This window comes from Cyprinodon tularosa, unplaced genomic scaffold, assembly GCF_016077235.1.
Source record: "Cyprinodon tularosa strain WSP-4 unplaced genomic scaffold, ASM1607723v1 ctg72, whole genome shotgun sequence".
Classification (NCBI taxonomy): Eukaryota; Metazoa; Chordata; class Actinopteri; order Cyprinodontiformes; family Cyprinodontidae; genus Cyprinodon; species Cyprinodon tularosa.
Window position 1 is genome coordinate 1456262 of NW_024039474.1, and position 16007 is coordinate 1472268.

Below are 16007 nucleotides of genomic sequence, written 5' to 3' on the forward strand. Positions count from 1 at the left end.
TTTGGATGATGTTTTAGTTTTATTTTCTACTGGATAATAAAACGAAAACTGTTTTGTGTTTTTTTTTTGCAGAATCAGATTTAGAACCAGTGAATCTTTACGTTTTATTTACAAAAACAGCTAGAATCTGGAAGAAAAGAACTGCAGGGAATCAGTTGAACTTTTTCTTATTGGTCTAACGGTAGAAAGATAGACTGATCAGGAAGGAGTTGGTTGATAACAACTGATGACTGATTGATTTGTCAACTAGAGAGATGAAGGGTAGGTAGAATGGATCTTTATGGGTTTGATTCGGTGGGCTTTGCAGAAAATACTCCAGAGGTCCAAGAGAATATGAGTTAGATCCAATAGTGTTGGTACTTGTAAGAGACGTCATGCTGGGGAACAGGCAGGCAGGTCATGAAGACTGAGAACAGGTAAGACCTTTTCCATGAAGATCGGAAACAAACTGAGGTTCTCTGGTTGTTTGGAACAATAAGAGAATCCACCTTAAAAGATTCACAAGAAGACAAATTTCAACAAGGAAGATATTCCTGGTTTAGGTCGTTGGCTGAAATAACATCAGGGGTAATCATCTGGTGAAGAAAGATGAACCTTTGTCTCATGCTAGTCATCCTAATTGAGAAATTTTCTCAGGTGTGCAGCAACAAAGGTCGGCCTAGCCACCAGCAAAAATCCTCTCTTTCACAGGAAGCTCTCTTATGCCAGAAAAAAGCAAAACTCCAGAGACCCTTACACTGACAGCACCAATGTGGATTTTGTTTTCTTTATAGAAAAAAAGTAGTACAAAGTGCAATTTTGTGTCCATAATAACTTTATTTAGAGCAGTCTTTCACATTCTAAGGTCAAATTAAAATATTGACAGAATTTGCATTTAACTCCCCTTTCTTAACTCTATATTTTTAAACTAGTGTAAGAATTGTGTGTGTCAGCTGGATGTGCTGGGTTTATTAAAAGTTAATTGGTGCAGATGTAATCTTTGATCAGGAATGGAGCCCCCATGTAAACAGTTTTAGAGCAGCAGAGGTGTCTTCAGAGCAGTAATGGTGAAAAGGAGGTCATCTAATTGGGACAGCTAAATATATTTGAAAGGGTACACCCTCTCCTTGGGTGGTGATGCTCAGTGCAGGAGTCACTGCTGTAACAGATTTAGAATCCTCCTGGTAATGAGTTTATTAGAACTTTGTGATGACCACAGACTTTGGGTTTATTGCTGATGCAACTGGAATTCAACCAGAGTAAAGGACTTTAAATGACCACAGAAAGCACATCTTCTCAGTCCTAGTTTACTCAAAAAACATCACATAGCCTACAAATGTAGGATGGCTGAAAATATTTTCGTTCATGTGCATATCCTGTTGAATTTGAAGATGTGTGTCACAAATGTTAAACCTTTTTAGTTTTGCGATCACAGTGGCTGCAATCCAAGAGTCCATAAAAATGTTTAAACTAAAACAAAATCAAAGTCATTATAGGAGGAAACTAATTAAATCTTCAAGATTTATTGATTCCCAGAATCAATAAATCTTGTCTGAAGCATGCAGACAGGGGAATCCTATAACATTCTGTTTTACACAATCTGTTGGAGCTTATCCTTTGGATATTACACAAAACTTGTTTTATTTAAAAAAACACGTGTTGTAATTAGGTTCCTAGAGTCTTTGAAGGGGGGAAATACCCACAGCACCTTTTTTGCACATATTTTTTTAAAGTGTTCAGGTGTTTAGCTTTCTTTTCTTAGGACAGCTCTTTCTGAACTTTTTTTTGCTAAAAAGTTCAGTCTTAACCTGGGGTTACATTGATTATGTCATCCATACACCTTGTATGGATGACATAATCTGTCACAATAAAAGCCATTTATTTAATGTTGCGATAGACATCTAGTTTATTTGCAAAACCCCACTTTTTCTGAAGACCTGGCATGTCAGATAGAAACACCGATAAAGGAAGGGTGAACTGGATCCGGTTCATTTACAGTTCAAGTCCAATTAGACTTGATCAAACTGCATGTTTATCTTTGTAATGGTTGGAAGGACAGATTTTTTTTTTTTATTATTGGCTATTTGGCTCTTTACTGGCCTTTCGTATTAAAAGGCCAGTAAAGACCCCTTAGTATTACATTAGACCCACCACAATAAACATGTCTACAATCTGACACATGGCTACTTTAGGAACAACCTTAGACTGAACACCAGCAAGGTCAAGGATGTCATAGTGGACTACAGGAGGTTCAGGAAGACTGAACACTCAGTCCCAGCAGTCTCACACCCAACTCATTGAAAACTGGGAGTTGGTCAAGGCATGTGTACATCAGATACTGACGCAACGGGGATACCTCTTTTGTCATTGATTGATACGTGTGATGTGATGTGGCTGAGGCAGAGATTTTACATGAACTGCAAACTGTAAAACTAACACAAACCCAGCCTTATCCCCTAGACATAAATGAACTCTAGTATACATGTTACCATACACTTGTAAAGCTACCATGAGGAACTTTGTACTGTAGTCTAAAATCTTAATCTCAGAATATGTGATTGTTAGGTGACACAACATCTCCAAATTCTCATACGCCTTGTGCATTCATGTCTCATAAAAAAGACTATTGATTGAATAAATTATCTTCTTTTTTGATCTCACAGTGTAGAAATGTACTCGTTACATTGGCTCAATAGTCAAAAAGAAGAAAAAGGTGCTGAAAGGAGGAAAAGGTGCACGGGGTATACACAGTGCGTCCAAATATGTATATAAAAGCTGAAGTCACTTATTTAGCAGGATTATTATACAGGGTTATTGCACAGGGTATTAAATGGGTATTTGTAGAGATGGGTATTTATATATAGCTATTGTGCTTGATATCAAATATAAAAACAGGTTATTGCACAGGGTATCAAATAGTAATTGCACATGATTTATTGCACAAGTTATTGCTGTTATAATGTTGCATTGTAGAGTCTGATGTCACCAGGGATGAATGACCTGTCACATCAGTATCAACAGCAATTGAGCAGGGGTCTTGTCCAAGTAATTGATGAGTTGAGTGTATGGAAATATTGCCTCTACATGCACAGGGAGGTATGGAGAACATGGCTAGCATAAGTCCTAGGCATTTATATTTCCTCTGATCTCTCCTGGACTGGGATCACCTCCCACCTGGTGAAGAAGCCCCAACAGCAGCTCTTCTTTTTCAGAAAGCAAACACAAACCAGACTCTACCTGACTGTTTAAGGTTGTAGCATGACAGTGAAGATTGGGAGCTGAAAGGCACAGGGGAGGAAGGACATTAGAAGTGTTTAGGAGCGAACAGAAGAACACAGACTCAAGGAATCTCTTTTCCAAAGCTGTGACAGGCAGTCACTAAACACCCCTAGAGTCAATCAAATAAACCTCCAGCCCATTTTTAGCCCATTTCAGCACAAGCTATTCTTATGTAAATACTAAATAGTACCTGCCATATTCAACGCTTTTTTTTGTTTAACATTTTTGAATTCTCATTTGAGGATGCTTGTTTTTGTTTTTGTTTTTTTTTGATAGTGTTTTTAATTTTTTTTATTTGATAATATATGAGCTGTTTTCTATATGGTGACATAATGATGATAAAGACTACTAGTTCTTTTTCGTACATATTTCTAAAGCTGTTATCTAAGGGTACTATAGTAATTTCTTGACCCCAGGATTTTACTCTTTGCTGGAGTTCTGCATCATAAAGCTTTGAAGAAATTTTTACCACCCATATGTCACACTTACTGTGCGGTAGCAACAAACTTAATGGTCCTTTTTGAACCAAGTGGCAGAAATAATATTATGTAATCCAACCACCGTTGGAAAAAACAGATGAATAAATAAAAAGGCAGTATTACATTTTAGCGCTGTGATAAAAGATGACATTCTAATGTTTAATAGGTGCCAAAAAATGTGACCATCAGTGTATAACAGCTCTCTGAGGCAGCCATTTCACTCTAGTTGTTTGTTCAGTATTGCTTTTGCTTTTCATTAGATAACTGTGCAACTTATTTTGCAAAGCTAGTTAAAAAAAATCTGAACTTGAATAACTGCAGGCTTGCATTTTTTATAACATGAAAACATATCATTATCTAACCATGCTATATTTTAACCACTATTGTTGGGATTAGAAAATAATTGAACTTTTTTCACATTTTTGCAGAGACTATGGGAATTGTTATCTTTAAAAACAGAACGACAAAGAGGAAATCATGTCTTTTTGTTGCATTTAACAGGTCCAGGGGAGTTTGCTTTTGTTTCTAATTGCAATGACCTCTTTGGGAGGAGAAAAGGAGATTTAGCTAGTCTCCTATTTTCTGTTTGGAGCTGGATTTCTAAAAATGAATAGTGAGTTTCCCTGAAAATCAGTCAGATGTAACAGAAGCTTAATAGCTTTTCTGTAGTCCTCCCTGCTCCTAGGATTTACAGTTTGTTCTTGGCTTTTCTTCTTTAATTAAAAGTTTTTGAACTTGTTATTGATGAAGCATACATAGAAGTCTTTGACATTCTAGTACAGTGTCATTTTGGAGCCAGAAAGACCCTCTGAACCCTTGTTGAACACATGCATTCAATGCTAGGACTGGGAAATGCCATATTTGGTAATAAAGTAAAATGTCATAGAATTTGCTCTGGGATAAGCCACAGCATAGTCGTGGGGATATCCAGTCTCTAAGCATAAGCTTAGAGAGTTTTAATCCTGGGCAAAGCCAGCAATCAAACCAGCAAAAGTGACAGCAGAGGAACGTCTCTCATCACAATACAGTAAGCATGGACACACAGGCTTCAAAATATTGTGCTGCTAAAGTGTAAAAAAAAATAAAAAATAAAATAAATGTTCAATGAGGTTCATGCAACCGGTGCTCTTTAGCAAACATATCAGCATCTGAAGAAAATTGTTTTGTTGAACTATACTATTTAAGCAAAGTGGAAATTAAATGCAGTAGTTAAATCTGAGCCAGTGTAATAATTCTACACCTTCAGGGTTAATCTTTAAATCAGGCTGTAGCTGCTATAAACATTGGAGCAGTGAACTAGAAGAGTTGGATATTGCTGCATTTTCAGCCATTGTGAATGTTATGTTTTTACAGCCTATTGATTTCTAACTTCCTTAACCTTATTAGGAATGAAATGAAGCAAATATGTTTTATTTATCATGCAGGCTGTTTACGGTGCCGTTTACCAAAACTTTATAATGAAAATGCTTAGTGAAAACACATTTTTGAAAACATATGAGAAAAATATGTAACATTTATTTTCTTTTATGCCTGTTTTATCCTTGTATGGTCAATTGTTATCAGTTATTATAAAAAATAGTAACAAGATTCAGATTCTTAAGTATCCATTCATAACAACATATATATAAAAAAACATTCATAAACTTTCCTTTAACATAAATGTATTCCATTTCTGCTGTCAGCAAGTTTCTATGCAATATTGTCAAAGGAAATTACTCACTGGATTGCATAAGCAAGAGACACATGTCTAAATCAATAGCCCTAATTTACTCTTAATTTGATCAATAAACAATTAAAATCAACGTCCCAATCTGCTGGGTGATGTTGGAGAAAAAGGCAGGAGCCTCTGGTTTACTCAGGGGTTGTTTTTTCTTTGTTTTTCTTTAAGACTTCACCTGTTCTCCTATCTTTCCTTTATAAATGCTGGAGGCTTTAAAAGCTACACTGTAGCATGTCTACCTGACTAATATTTTACTAGGTTACCAAAATGACAATCTGGTTACAATAAACAGATTGGGAAAGTTGGAATGTATGCACTATAATGTGCTATGGCACCAATGGATTTGTTGAAGATTATATTAAAAATGGAATCTTATATTCAGTAATCACTAACACTTTGCTTAGTTATTTAATTATTATTCTAGATTATTTCTAACAAATCCTGAGATATAGCCGATGCTTGGGTTTTTTGGAAAATAAAAGACAAAAGATAAGACGAGATAAAGACGAAAAGACTTGTACTCGGGTTTAACTCTAAAATGTAGTAAAAGTTAACATTGTCTTGAGTTTAAACCGTGTCTTATGAAATGCATAAGAAATGAAAACCACCATATTTATAAAAACATACAGAAAAAAGATTTATTCATTAAAGATCATCTCCCTGAATTCAGTATAGGTAACTAATCAGTCTAAAATATAGGTGAGATCAACTATAAACAAAATTACCTCACATTTTTGTTCTTTTTTTAGTCTGTTCGCAGTTCTCGAGAGGAGTCTACGCCATATTTGGGTTCTACGATAAGAAGTCTGTCAACACCATTACATCGTTTTGTGGCACTCTACATGTCTCCTTCATAACGCCTAGCTTTCCTCTGGATGGGAATCAACAGTTCATTATCCAGATGCGGCCTGATATCAGGGGGCCACTCCTCAGCCTTATTGAGTACTACAAGTGGGACAAGTTTGCCTATCTATACGACAGCGATCGAGGTAAGTCAAAAACAGAAAGACAAAAGGAAATAAATTAAGGGATTTATTTCCAAACTCTTTTTGCTAAACTCTGTGGTGAAACACTTCAACAATAAGAGCCTATTTGAGCTCTGGCTCTACCAGTTACCAATTACAATCTCTCTCAATGCTTCTTGGTTATCCTGTTTATGTGAAAATGAGTAATTGCTGCATATAATTAATATATAAAACTCAAACTATTTGATGTTTTCTAATATTCACGCTAAAGGCCATGAGCCAAAATGCATTGTCTACAAAAAAAGTTTCCTTGTACTTCCAAAAGTTTCTAAAGATTTCACTTCAACAGTTATTTAGCTCTAAGCCTAATCCTTACCTGAATGGAATTCACACTTCAGTCCTAAAACTAAGCCAGAATTAAAGTCTAAAGTTATTTTCTTTTCTCAAAGAAAAGAACTTTAAAATTTAAAAAAAGTAGGATTTTAGTCCCCATAAGGACATAGGTCACCATGACATGGCTTTGTAAAATGCATTAAATTCCTCACACTGTCATAAAAACAAGTCCACCCACAAAGATAGCAAAAAAAAACAAAAAAAAAACAACGAACACAAGTTGTGAAAATACTCGATAGGGTATCAGAGAATAACACAAAGAAGCCTTCTATAAGTTTACCCCAATGGAAGTGAACAGAAATTCAAACCTCTGTGTCTGGTCTAAGCAGATTACCTTTCCCCCTTTTCTTCTATATTATTAGCACTGCCATTTTGTAGAGCAAACTATTTTTCCTCCCCTTCCTATTGGCAAAGCTATTTGCTCTGATTTGTAATGAAATACAAAATTGGATGGACTTTCACTTCAGCACCACAGAATGCCTTAGGTTAATACAGGTAACTGTATCACAACAAAATGTGGTTGTGCCAATTTAGGTAAACAGACGCCTTTACTTTAACAGAATTATGATTTGCAAAAACAGTTTCTGGTGTTATAGGATTTGCAAATAGCTACATTAATATCCATGGATTTTAAATAAAGCCTAGAAATACAACAGTCTTTTAGCAGAACCTGCAGTCTGTGCACTGATCCCAAGTAGATGCCTTATGGCTCTCACACTGACTGATTTTCAGAAAATATTATGTTGGTCTTTCAGAAGATTTACAGGTGCTGGTCATAAAATTAGAATATCATGAAAAAGTAGATTGATTTCAGTAATTCCATTTAAAAAGTGAAACTTGTATATTATATTCATACATTACATACAAACTCATATATTTCAGATGTTTATTTTGTTTAATTTTGATGATTAAAAATGACAACAAATGAAAATCTCAAATTCATCATATCAGAAAATTAGAATATTACTGAAGACCAATAAAAACAAAGGATTTATAGAAATGTTGGCCAACTGAAAAGTATGAACATGAAAAGTATGAGCATGTACAGCACTCAGTATTTAGTTGGGCCTCCTTTGGCCTGTATTACTGCAGCAATGCGGCGTGGCATGGAGTCGATCAGTCTGTGGCACTGCTCAGGTGTTATGATAGCCCAGGTTGCTCTAATAGTGGCTTTTAGCTCTTCTGAATTGTTGGGTCTGGTGTATTGCATCTTCTTCTTCACAATACCCCATAGATTTTCTATGGGGTTAAGGTCAGGAGAGTTTGCTGGCCAATTAAGAACAGGGATACCATGGTCCTTCAACCAGGTACTGGTAGCTTTGGCACTGTGTGCAGGTGCCAAGTCCTGTTGGAAAATGAAATCTGCATCTCCAAAAAGTTGGTCAGCTGCAGGGAGCATGAAGTGCTCTAAAACTTCCTGGTATGTGGCTGCGTTGACCCTGGACCTCAGAAAACACAATGGACCAACACCAGCAGATGACATGGCACCCCAAACCATCACTGACTGTGGAAACTTTACACTGGACTTCAAGCAACGTGGATGAAGTGCCTCTCTTCTTTTCCTCCAGACTCTGGGACCTTGATTTCCAAAGGAAATGCAAAATTTACTTTCATCAGAGAACATGACTTTGGACCACTCACCAGCAGTCCAGTCCTGTTTCTCTTTAGACGCTTCTGACGCTGTCTGTGGTTCAAGAGTGGCTTGACACAAGGAATGCGACAGCAGAAACCCATGTCTTTCATACGTCTGTGTGTGGTGGTTCTTGAAGCACTCACTCCAGCTGCAGTCCACTCTTTGTGAATCTCCCCCACATTTTTGAATGGGTTTTGTTTCACAATCCTCTCCAGGGTGCGGTTATCTCTCTTGCTTGTACACTTTTTTCGACCACATCTTTTCCTTCCCTTCGCCTCTCTATTAATGTGCTTGGACACTGAGCTCTGTGAACAGCCAGCCTGTTTAGCGATGACCTTTTGTGTCTTGCCCTCCTTGTGCAAGGTGTCGATGGTCGTCTTTTGGACAACTGTCAAGTCAGCAGTCTTCCCCATGATTGTGTAGCCTATAGAACTAGACTGAAAGACCATTTAAAGGCTTTTGCAGGTGGTTTGAGTTAATTAGCTGATTAGAGTGTGGCACCAGGGGCCATCAATTTTGAACCTTTTCACAATATTCTAATTTTCTGATATGATGAATTTGAGATTTTCATTTGTTGTCATTTGTAATCATCAAAATTAAACAAAATAAACATCTGAAATATATGAGTTTGTATGTAATGTATGAATATAATATACAAGTTTCACTTTTTAAATGGAATTACTGAAATCAATCTACTTTTTCATGATATTCTAATTTTATGACCAGCACCTGTATGTTCCTTATTGTCTGAATGTTGAAAATTGGAGGGGAGTGTATACGTTATGCTAATCGAGTACAGAAAATATATGTTGGACTCTAATCTAGTTTGCATAGGCTTTTTGCAAAATAAATGTCCTACACTGGTTATTAATGAACCTATTAGAGAGTTTGAATGTTAATTTTAAAAAATGCTAACTGATAAAAAAATTAGTCATTTAACCTTTAGGACCATAGTTGCTTAAGAAATATGACTACCATATCACACAATCACACAAATATTAAAGCAAATTACAACAGAGGACACATACAAAATAAGTAATGTGTTTTAAATGAAAAAATCCATCCATGTACAGACAGCCACTGGGGTATTTGTTCATGCACCTTTCCTGACAAAGTCATCCATCCATCATCTATACTAGCTTATTATTGCATAGTCTTGGGGGTGCTGGGTTTTGTCATGGGATAAGAGCCTGCATACACCCTCAATAGGTCGGCAGTCTATCACATTTTAACACAGAGACTAAACCATGCACACAGTAAATCATACTTAAAGAAAAGTTTAATAACTATAACCCCTACAACCATATATGTTCTGGGTTTCTTTAGTTGCAGTTGGATCCAGGACAACCCAAAGACTTGTGACAAGGTGACTGATTAAAGTGGAAGTCCTTTTTTTCCTCTGTTTAAGTGAACGTTATGAAAAATGTAACACAAGGTTCCTGCTGTGCTTTTCTATGAACATCAAAAAAACCGTAGTAGATGTCATAACACTCTATATTAAACTGACACAATTCTCACATTATGTCATATTTGTGGTGTTTCATATTTGCACATAGCCTCAGGGATGGTTTTTAAATACTGACTGATTTCAGCGGATTTTCTGCTTTTCTATACTGTTTACACCTGTTTTTTTTTTTATCTTTAATGCTTAGTCCCTTTGACTTACAGTAGTTGCTTTGGTTTCTACTGTACATGTGGAGTGCATGGTTGTTGCAGATGTAAAAATATAAAAATAAGTACATACAAATATTTCAATTAAACTGATGTAAATATTTGTAAATACTATTTTGCCTGTTACAATATAATTCATTATTTAGGAATAATGAAAAAAGAAAAAAACAGGAATGAAACTACTGCAGTCAGAAGGATGTATATCAAAAGTTACTGGCCTGAATAAGATCATAGATGGAATTTATTGAAAGATGAAAAAAGAAAAACTACCATCAAACTAATATCCAGATTTATTAGATGTCTAAATCAAATTTGACATTATTCTTTGATCCTTTTCATCAGAGGTTCTTTTCTATTTCACACTGATTGTGTCAAAATCTGAAAGTAAGATTAGACTTCTTTGAACCGTGTTTGAAAGGTTTCACACACAGAGCAGGCTTTTGTTGGCTGAAAGGACTGAACCTTTTTTTAAACCCCCTAGCAATAAGATACAATAAAAAGAAGACAAAGAGAGTACAAAACTTGAATGGGTAAGGAAGCTGCCTATAATAACCTGTAATAAAGATGATAACAAAAAAATTGCTTCTAGTAAGTTATCTCGCTTCGCTTTGTCATGTAACTCATTTTCTGCTGCCTTCAACTAATTCTTCCCCAGAAAAAAAGCTTATTCTCATAGAGTGACTAACCTATAACATAAAGGAAGTCTCATTTTTGTATTCAGTGTAACTTTTCAATTGAGCTGCTGCAAGGAGAAAGATTAGATTAGATTTATGCTGCTCTTTATGGAGAACATCAAGTCTTAGATTCTGAAGTATACGTTTGTTTTAAGGTGTTATTTTAAGCCGTGTTTTTCTTTTTTCTTCTTACTAAAGAGAAAATGTTGGTAATGTTTGGGTTTATTTTAAAAGACATGTCAGGATTGTTTTAAAAATTCCCTTTTGATGTATTCAGGGTCAACTATATCATCAAAAATGCATGGATTAAAATAAAAAAAAGAAAGAAAAGGAGCTAGAAATCCAGTCCATGTATTAGTGAACACCGAGGAACAAATATACAGAGCTATCACCAGCGGCTACAGTATGTTTGCAAACCTAATTTGTACATGCTTCTTATTCCGAAGCTTGACATTAAGACAGTTCTGTTCTGAAAAATGCTTGGTCAATCACCCTGCATTCCACATTTATCTTGACTTTCACAATACCACTCTTTAATTGCTTATCATTATTTTATTAGAGTTCTCTTGTTTGCACTAAATGAATAAATAAGAAGTGGGTTTGCAATCATGGACAATGGCTGTTCTTGAAGCAAGGAGTCAAATCATTGTATCCATATACCTTTAGTAAATATTTGGGTAGACTAAAATTATTTTTAAAATCTGCTACAGGGATTAACTTCTTCTATACGTTTTATAATCTGCATAATCTCTTATTGATTTTAGTAACAGTGATACAATGTTTTACTTCCATTAAAACGTTATTACCAGATTTTGGAGTAAAGCCTTGTCAAGAGAGACTGAAGGTCTGATACCTCTTTACAGTAGGTTTCCCATATATTTTACTCCAAACCTACTAAGAAGAGTTTATTAAACTTTTTTGTTTTTGTTAATAAATGCATTATTGTTGATATAAACATCCCATCTAATGTTATTTAAGCCTTTCACGTTCTACTATAAATATATATGATGAAATATTGCTTTTCGCTCTACAAAGTGCTGTAATCATTTGTTCCATCCAGCCCAGACGACACTTGCCTTCACTGCCACACTGTGCACTCTTGTGTTGGTGTCTCCCCTTTCATGATGTTGTTGCATAATGTCATTTCTGGTGATTAGGCTCCTCTTTCACCCCTAAAAAGAATTTTTTCTTGTCATAAATGTTGGCTTAAAAGATAAGCTGTTATCACTATGCAGATTAGGTGTGAACAGATTCCAATTTTCAGCAGAAATGATTGTGTCGCCTCACATAACCTTGATTAGATGGAAGATGGGCGTGCTGTTTACTGGGAATGTGAGGTACAATTAAGATAGGTACTGCCTGAAGGGGCAGGTAATCACTGCATTACATAGACCTACTGTATAATGGCAGGTCTTGTAGGAGAGGAGGGGTAGCTGCTCTGACAGCAGAATTCATCAGACATATAAAGTACCTTTACGAAGATACAGGCAAGCACAGTACCAGAAAGGACTGACGTTACAACATAGTTAAAATTTTTAAAGAGTTTTAGGCCCTTTAAGTACTCACAACACAGGAAGACTATCAATATTTTTTTAATTTGCAATTTTATTGGTAAATGTTTTATATATGAAAGCAATAACGCCATCAACCTTCAGCCGACTAAAAATGTTTAATCAGCTATTCTAATGTTTTAGAAAACATAAATAAAAAAGAAAGTTCTAATAACTAATTTCTTTATTAATAGTAACAAAGAAAAGACTAAACATATTTCACCTCTGCGCCAATTGTTGTAGAAAGAACTGTGTCCTGATAAAAATAAATTTGCAATTGCTTCCTTCTTTGATATTTAGTGTTAGGTTCTTTGTGAATCCATAAACACAAAGCAAAAATCAAGCAAATATCCTGAAAAAAAGCCTCTGCAAAAATTAAGGAGATGGCCCTGCTAAATGAATTACTCCCTCAGAAGCTTAAGACAAAAACAGGCAATTCAAGACTTGTCAATTCACAACTTGTATTGGTACACTGGAAGTATTGTAATATATTGCATTGAGCTGCAGATTAAGAAGGATTACCTTAGAATCCTTATGGTTTATATCATTTAAACTCTCCCACTGAGCCTTATCACCTTATAGAGACCTTGAGCTTCATTCATTGTATAGGGATCCCCTTTGTTACCTAACTTGTGCATGTTGTATATTCTCTCTGTTATACTTTTCATTCTCTCGTCTCACTTTTCATAACTGTATCTTCCTAGGTGGTCTACCTTTCATTTATGGACACACACCAATTCTCTCTAAAATCAGAAGGACAAGCTGTTTTTGATAATCCCCAAGCTGATAACAATGACCTGATCTCCCTACTGTATGTCCATAGCAGCACTGAGGAGTCTGTTGTGCATATTTCATCATTGCAAGGCTGTCTAATTAGGTCAGCGTGATCCTCTCATTCCCATGGCAACCAAAGTGTAACGAGAGTGGGAGAGAGAGAACGACAGAGGGAGATTGTATGTGTTTGAGCCAGCTGGTAAATGGTGAGAGTGTGTCTGTGTGTGGGTGTTTCTCGAGAAAATTGGAGGCATTGGAGTTACAAAAGGTTATGATGAATTTGATTAGCACTTTTCATCTACTGGGTTTTTAAGTAACAACACAAGTGTGAGTTCCAATGAATAGTGCTACAAGTTTTGCTTTGATATATTTCTGTATTCCTTAAGCTTTTTTTTAATGCCTTTTTAAATGAGGGATCTTAGTAGCACTTTACACTACAATCAGTAATTCAGCCATAAACATATACATTAACAAACTGATGGTGGCAAGCTACATTGCAGCCACAGCTGCCCTGGATGATAATAACAGAAGCGAGGCTGTTGCACACAGGTACCACCAGGCCTTCTGACTACTATCAGTAACCAACCTCTGCAAAAGTATCCCAGAAAATAAGCGGAAGCACTTCATGGCTGGTTAAACATAACAAAGCTCACCTTTGGCATAAAAATGAAGACCACAATGTTATCTTTAATAATTGATGACTTTTATGGCAGTTGATTGAGGTTTAAATTTGTATTTGTTTAATCACAAGACAAATTCTCCATGCACAGAGACAATATTCTGTTCAATCAACATACTCTTATTCTTATATTGAAAATGTCAGTTTTATTTGAAAAGAATTGCTATCAATTGCCTTTTGGTGTAGAATGGTCGTTAGGCATTTAAAAGAGTGCCTTGTTTAAAGTATAGTTTTTAAGAACACTGACTTCTAATTAGTTATGTGCATACTGTTGAGCTCCTTAATATTATTGCAGAGGTATATAGTTAAAATTTCTTTGTGGATTTTTTTTCCAATTTCCATCCATCCATCCATCCATTTTCTTACACGCTTGTCCCGATTGGGGTCACGAGGGGTGCTGGTGCCTATCTCCAGCAGTCGATGGGCGAGAGGCGGGGTACACCCTGGACAGGTCGCCAGTCCATCGCAGGGCAATTTTTTCCAATTTCAATTTATTTTAGCAATTAAAGTTTAATTGAACAATATCTATTTTAGTAACTTTATTTACAAAATAAAACTCATTATATAGATACATTACACTCAGACTGGGTGTTTTTTTAATTTTTCACGAACAGCTAAATAATATACTTTAAGAGTAGGACATTACAGCAAACCAATAAAAACCAATAAAGAATTAAATGATTAATAAAAATTATTTTAATTATCAGATGGTTGGTAATTATCAGTAGGGATGTCCCAATCTGAAGTTTGTATCATATATCATCCAATATTATGTCTGACAGCCACAGCTGACAGCCTCGGCCCAGAGGGACATGGGCGTCCACCTGTCGCTTTCATATTCTGTACAAACTAAAGTATTGACTCATTCATCCATCTTTGGATTAATTCTTGCCTAAAAATTTACATTTTATGTAACCTTGTGTTGGAGAAGAAAAGATTATTCCTGCTCCACAATCCTGGCCTGGGGACAACTGACCTTGTTGTCCTTCTAGTGGGCAGGCTTGGGGACAATACTAAAAGCTGGAAGATCAGCATTGTCTCAAAAAACAAAAAAACCCCCAAAAAAACGGAATCAAGACACCCCTAACATTAGTTACATTTTTTTCATAGCATTATTTAAGTAACTTTTTAACAAAAATCGACTTTGAGGAGTGGTGTTACTGCACCATACATTTTGATTGAGTAAAAGTTATATGAAGCAAGGTTTCTTTTACTTAAATAAAGTTTATGGCTGTTCTTCCAACTATTGGTATCCACTGAAAGAAGAACAAACCTGTTTGAAACAGAAGTGCACCAGGCACAGTCAGATGGTTAAAGTTTACGTTAAGATACATTTTTTAGGACAAATACAAGTTCGGAAAGCTCACATAACAGATAGAAACGACCCAAATCTAATATTTGTGCCCATAATTAGGTGCGTTTCCATTAGCTTTGAATAAACCCCTCTCATTAGAAAACTTAGATGGAAATGGAAAAAATTTGGGAAAACTCCCACAAATTTGCAAAAAAGTTTTTGTGCTTGCTTTAGGTTGTTTTTGGCTTTTGTGTTAAAGGTACGACGCTAGTTAGTTAGTTAGTTAGTTAGTTAGTTAGTTAGTTAGTTAGTTAGTTAGTTAGTTAGTTAGTTAGTTAGTTAGTTAGTTCCATGAAGTTCCTATTGCGCATTGAGATCGTCATTATTAGTTAATATTTTATCGTAAGAAAAACCTTCCTGATAGCAATACATTCATCAAAACCTTCCACCATTAGTAATCTGTGGTCAATGATAGATTGCAGCCTCTACTTCCTGTTCACAATAGGCATTTGTGAGGATGTACTGTATGACAAAACTAAGCTTTGCATCGCTCGGTTAAATAGCTTTAACTACACTGGAGACACTGCAGATTTGGATTTTTTTGTCAAACCTTTTAAAGTTGGCTTAAAATTTGCACTTCAGGTGGATGGAAACACTGCTAGTGACTTATATCCATTTTTTTTTCTAGATCAGTCTGAACCACCCTTTTCTGATCTTTTCACCATCCAAACAAAAATCTGATTTTTGCCATTTTCAAATATGGTTCTATTTGATCTTATGTAGTTTTCATCCCAATACACATCCATAATGTTTTAGCTGCAGAATTAGTCACTAATTACTTCACAAACAGCCGTTGTTAATAACTGTGCTTTTTTTTTCTTCTCTGGTGATCTCATATAAAGTTCTGCTAATTTCAA

General features: G+C 35.6%; 1 protein-coding gene across 12 annotated transcripts in view; it reads left to right on the forward strand.

Annotated features, from left to right (window-relative positions):
• The window catches only part of gria2b (glutamate receptor, ionotropic, AMPA 2b), a 69829-nt gene that overhangs the window by 17193 nt on the left and 36629 nt on the right, over positions 1-16007 (forward strand). For all 12 annotated transcript variants that reach the window (XR_005279284.1, XR_005279286.1, XR_005279285.1 and 9 more), the window contains exon 3: positions 6207-6446. Coding sequence is in view for 9 of the 12 variants with exons in the window: in XM_038269089.1 (XP_038125017.1) it covers positions 6207-6446 (240 nt within the window). In the remaining 3 variants the exon portion in view is untranslated. The remainder of the gene's footprint in view (positions 1-6206; positions 6447-16007) is intronic.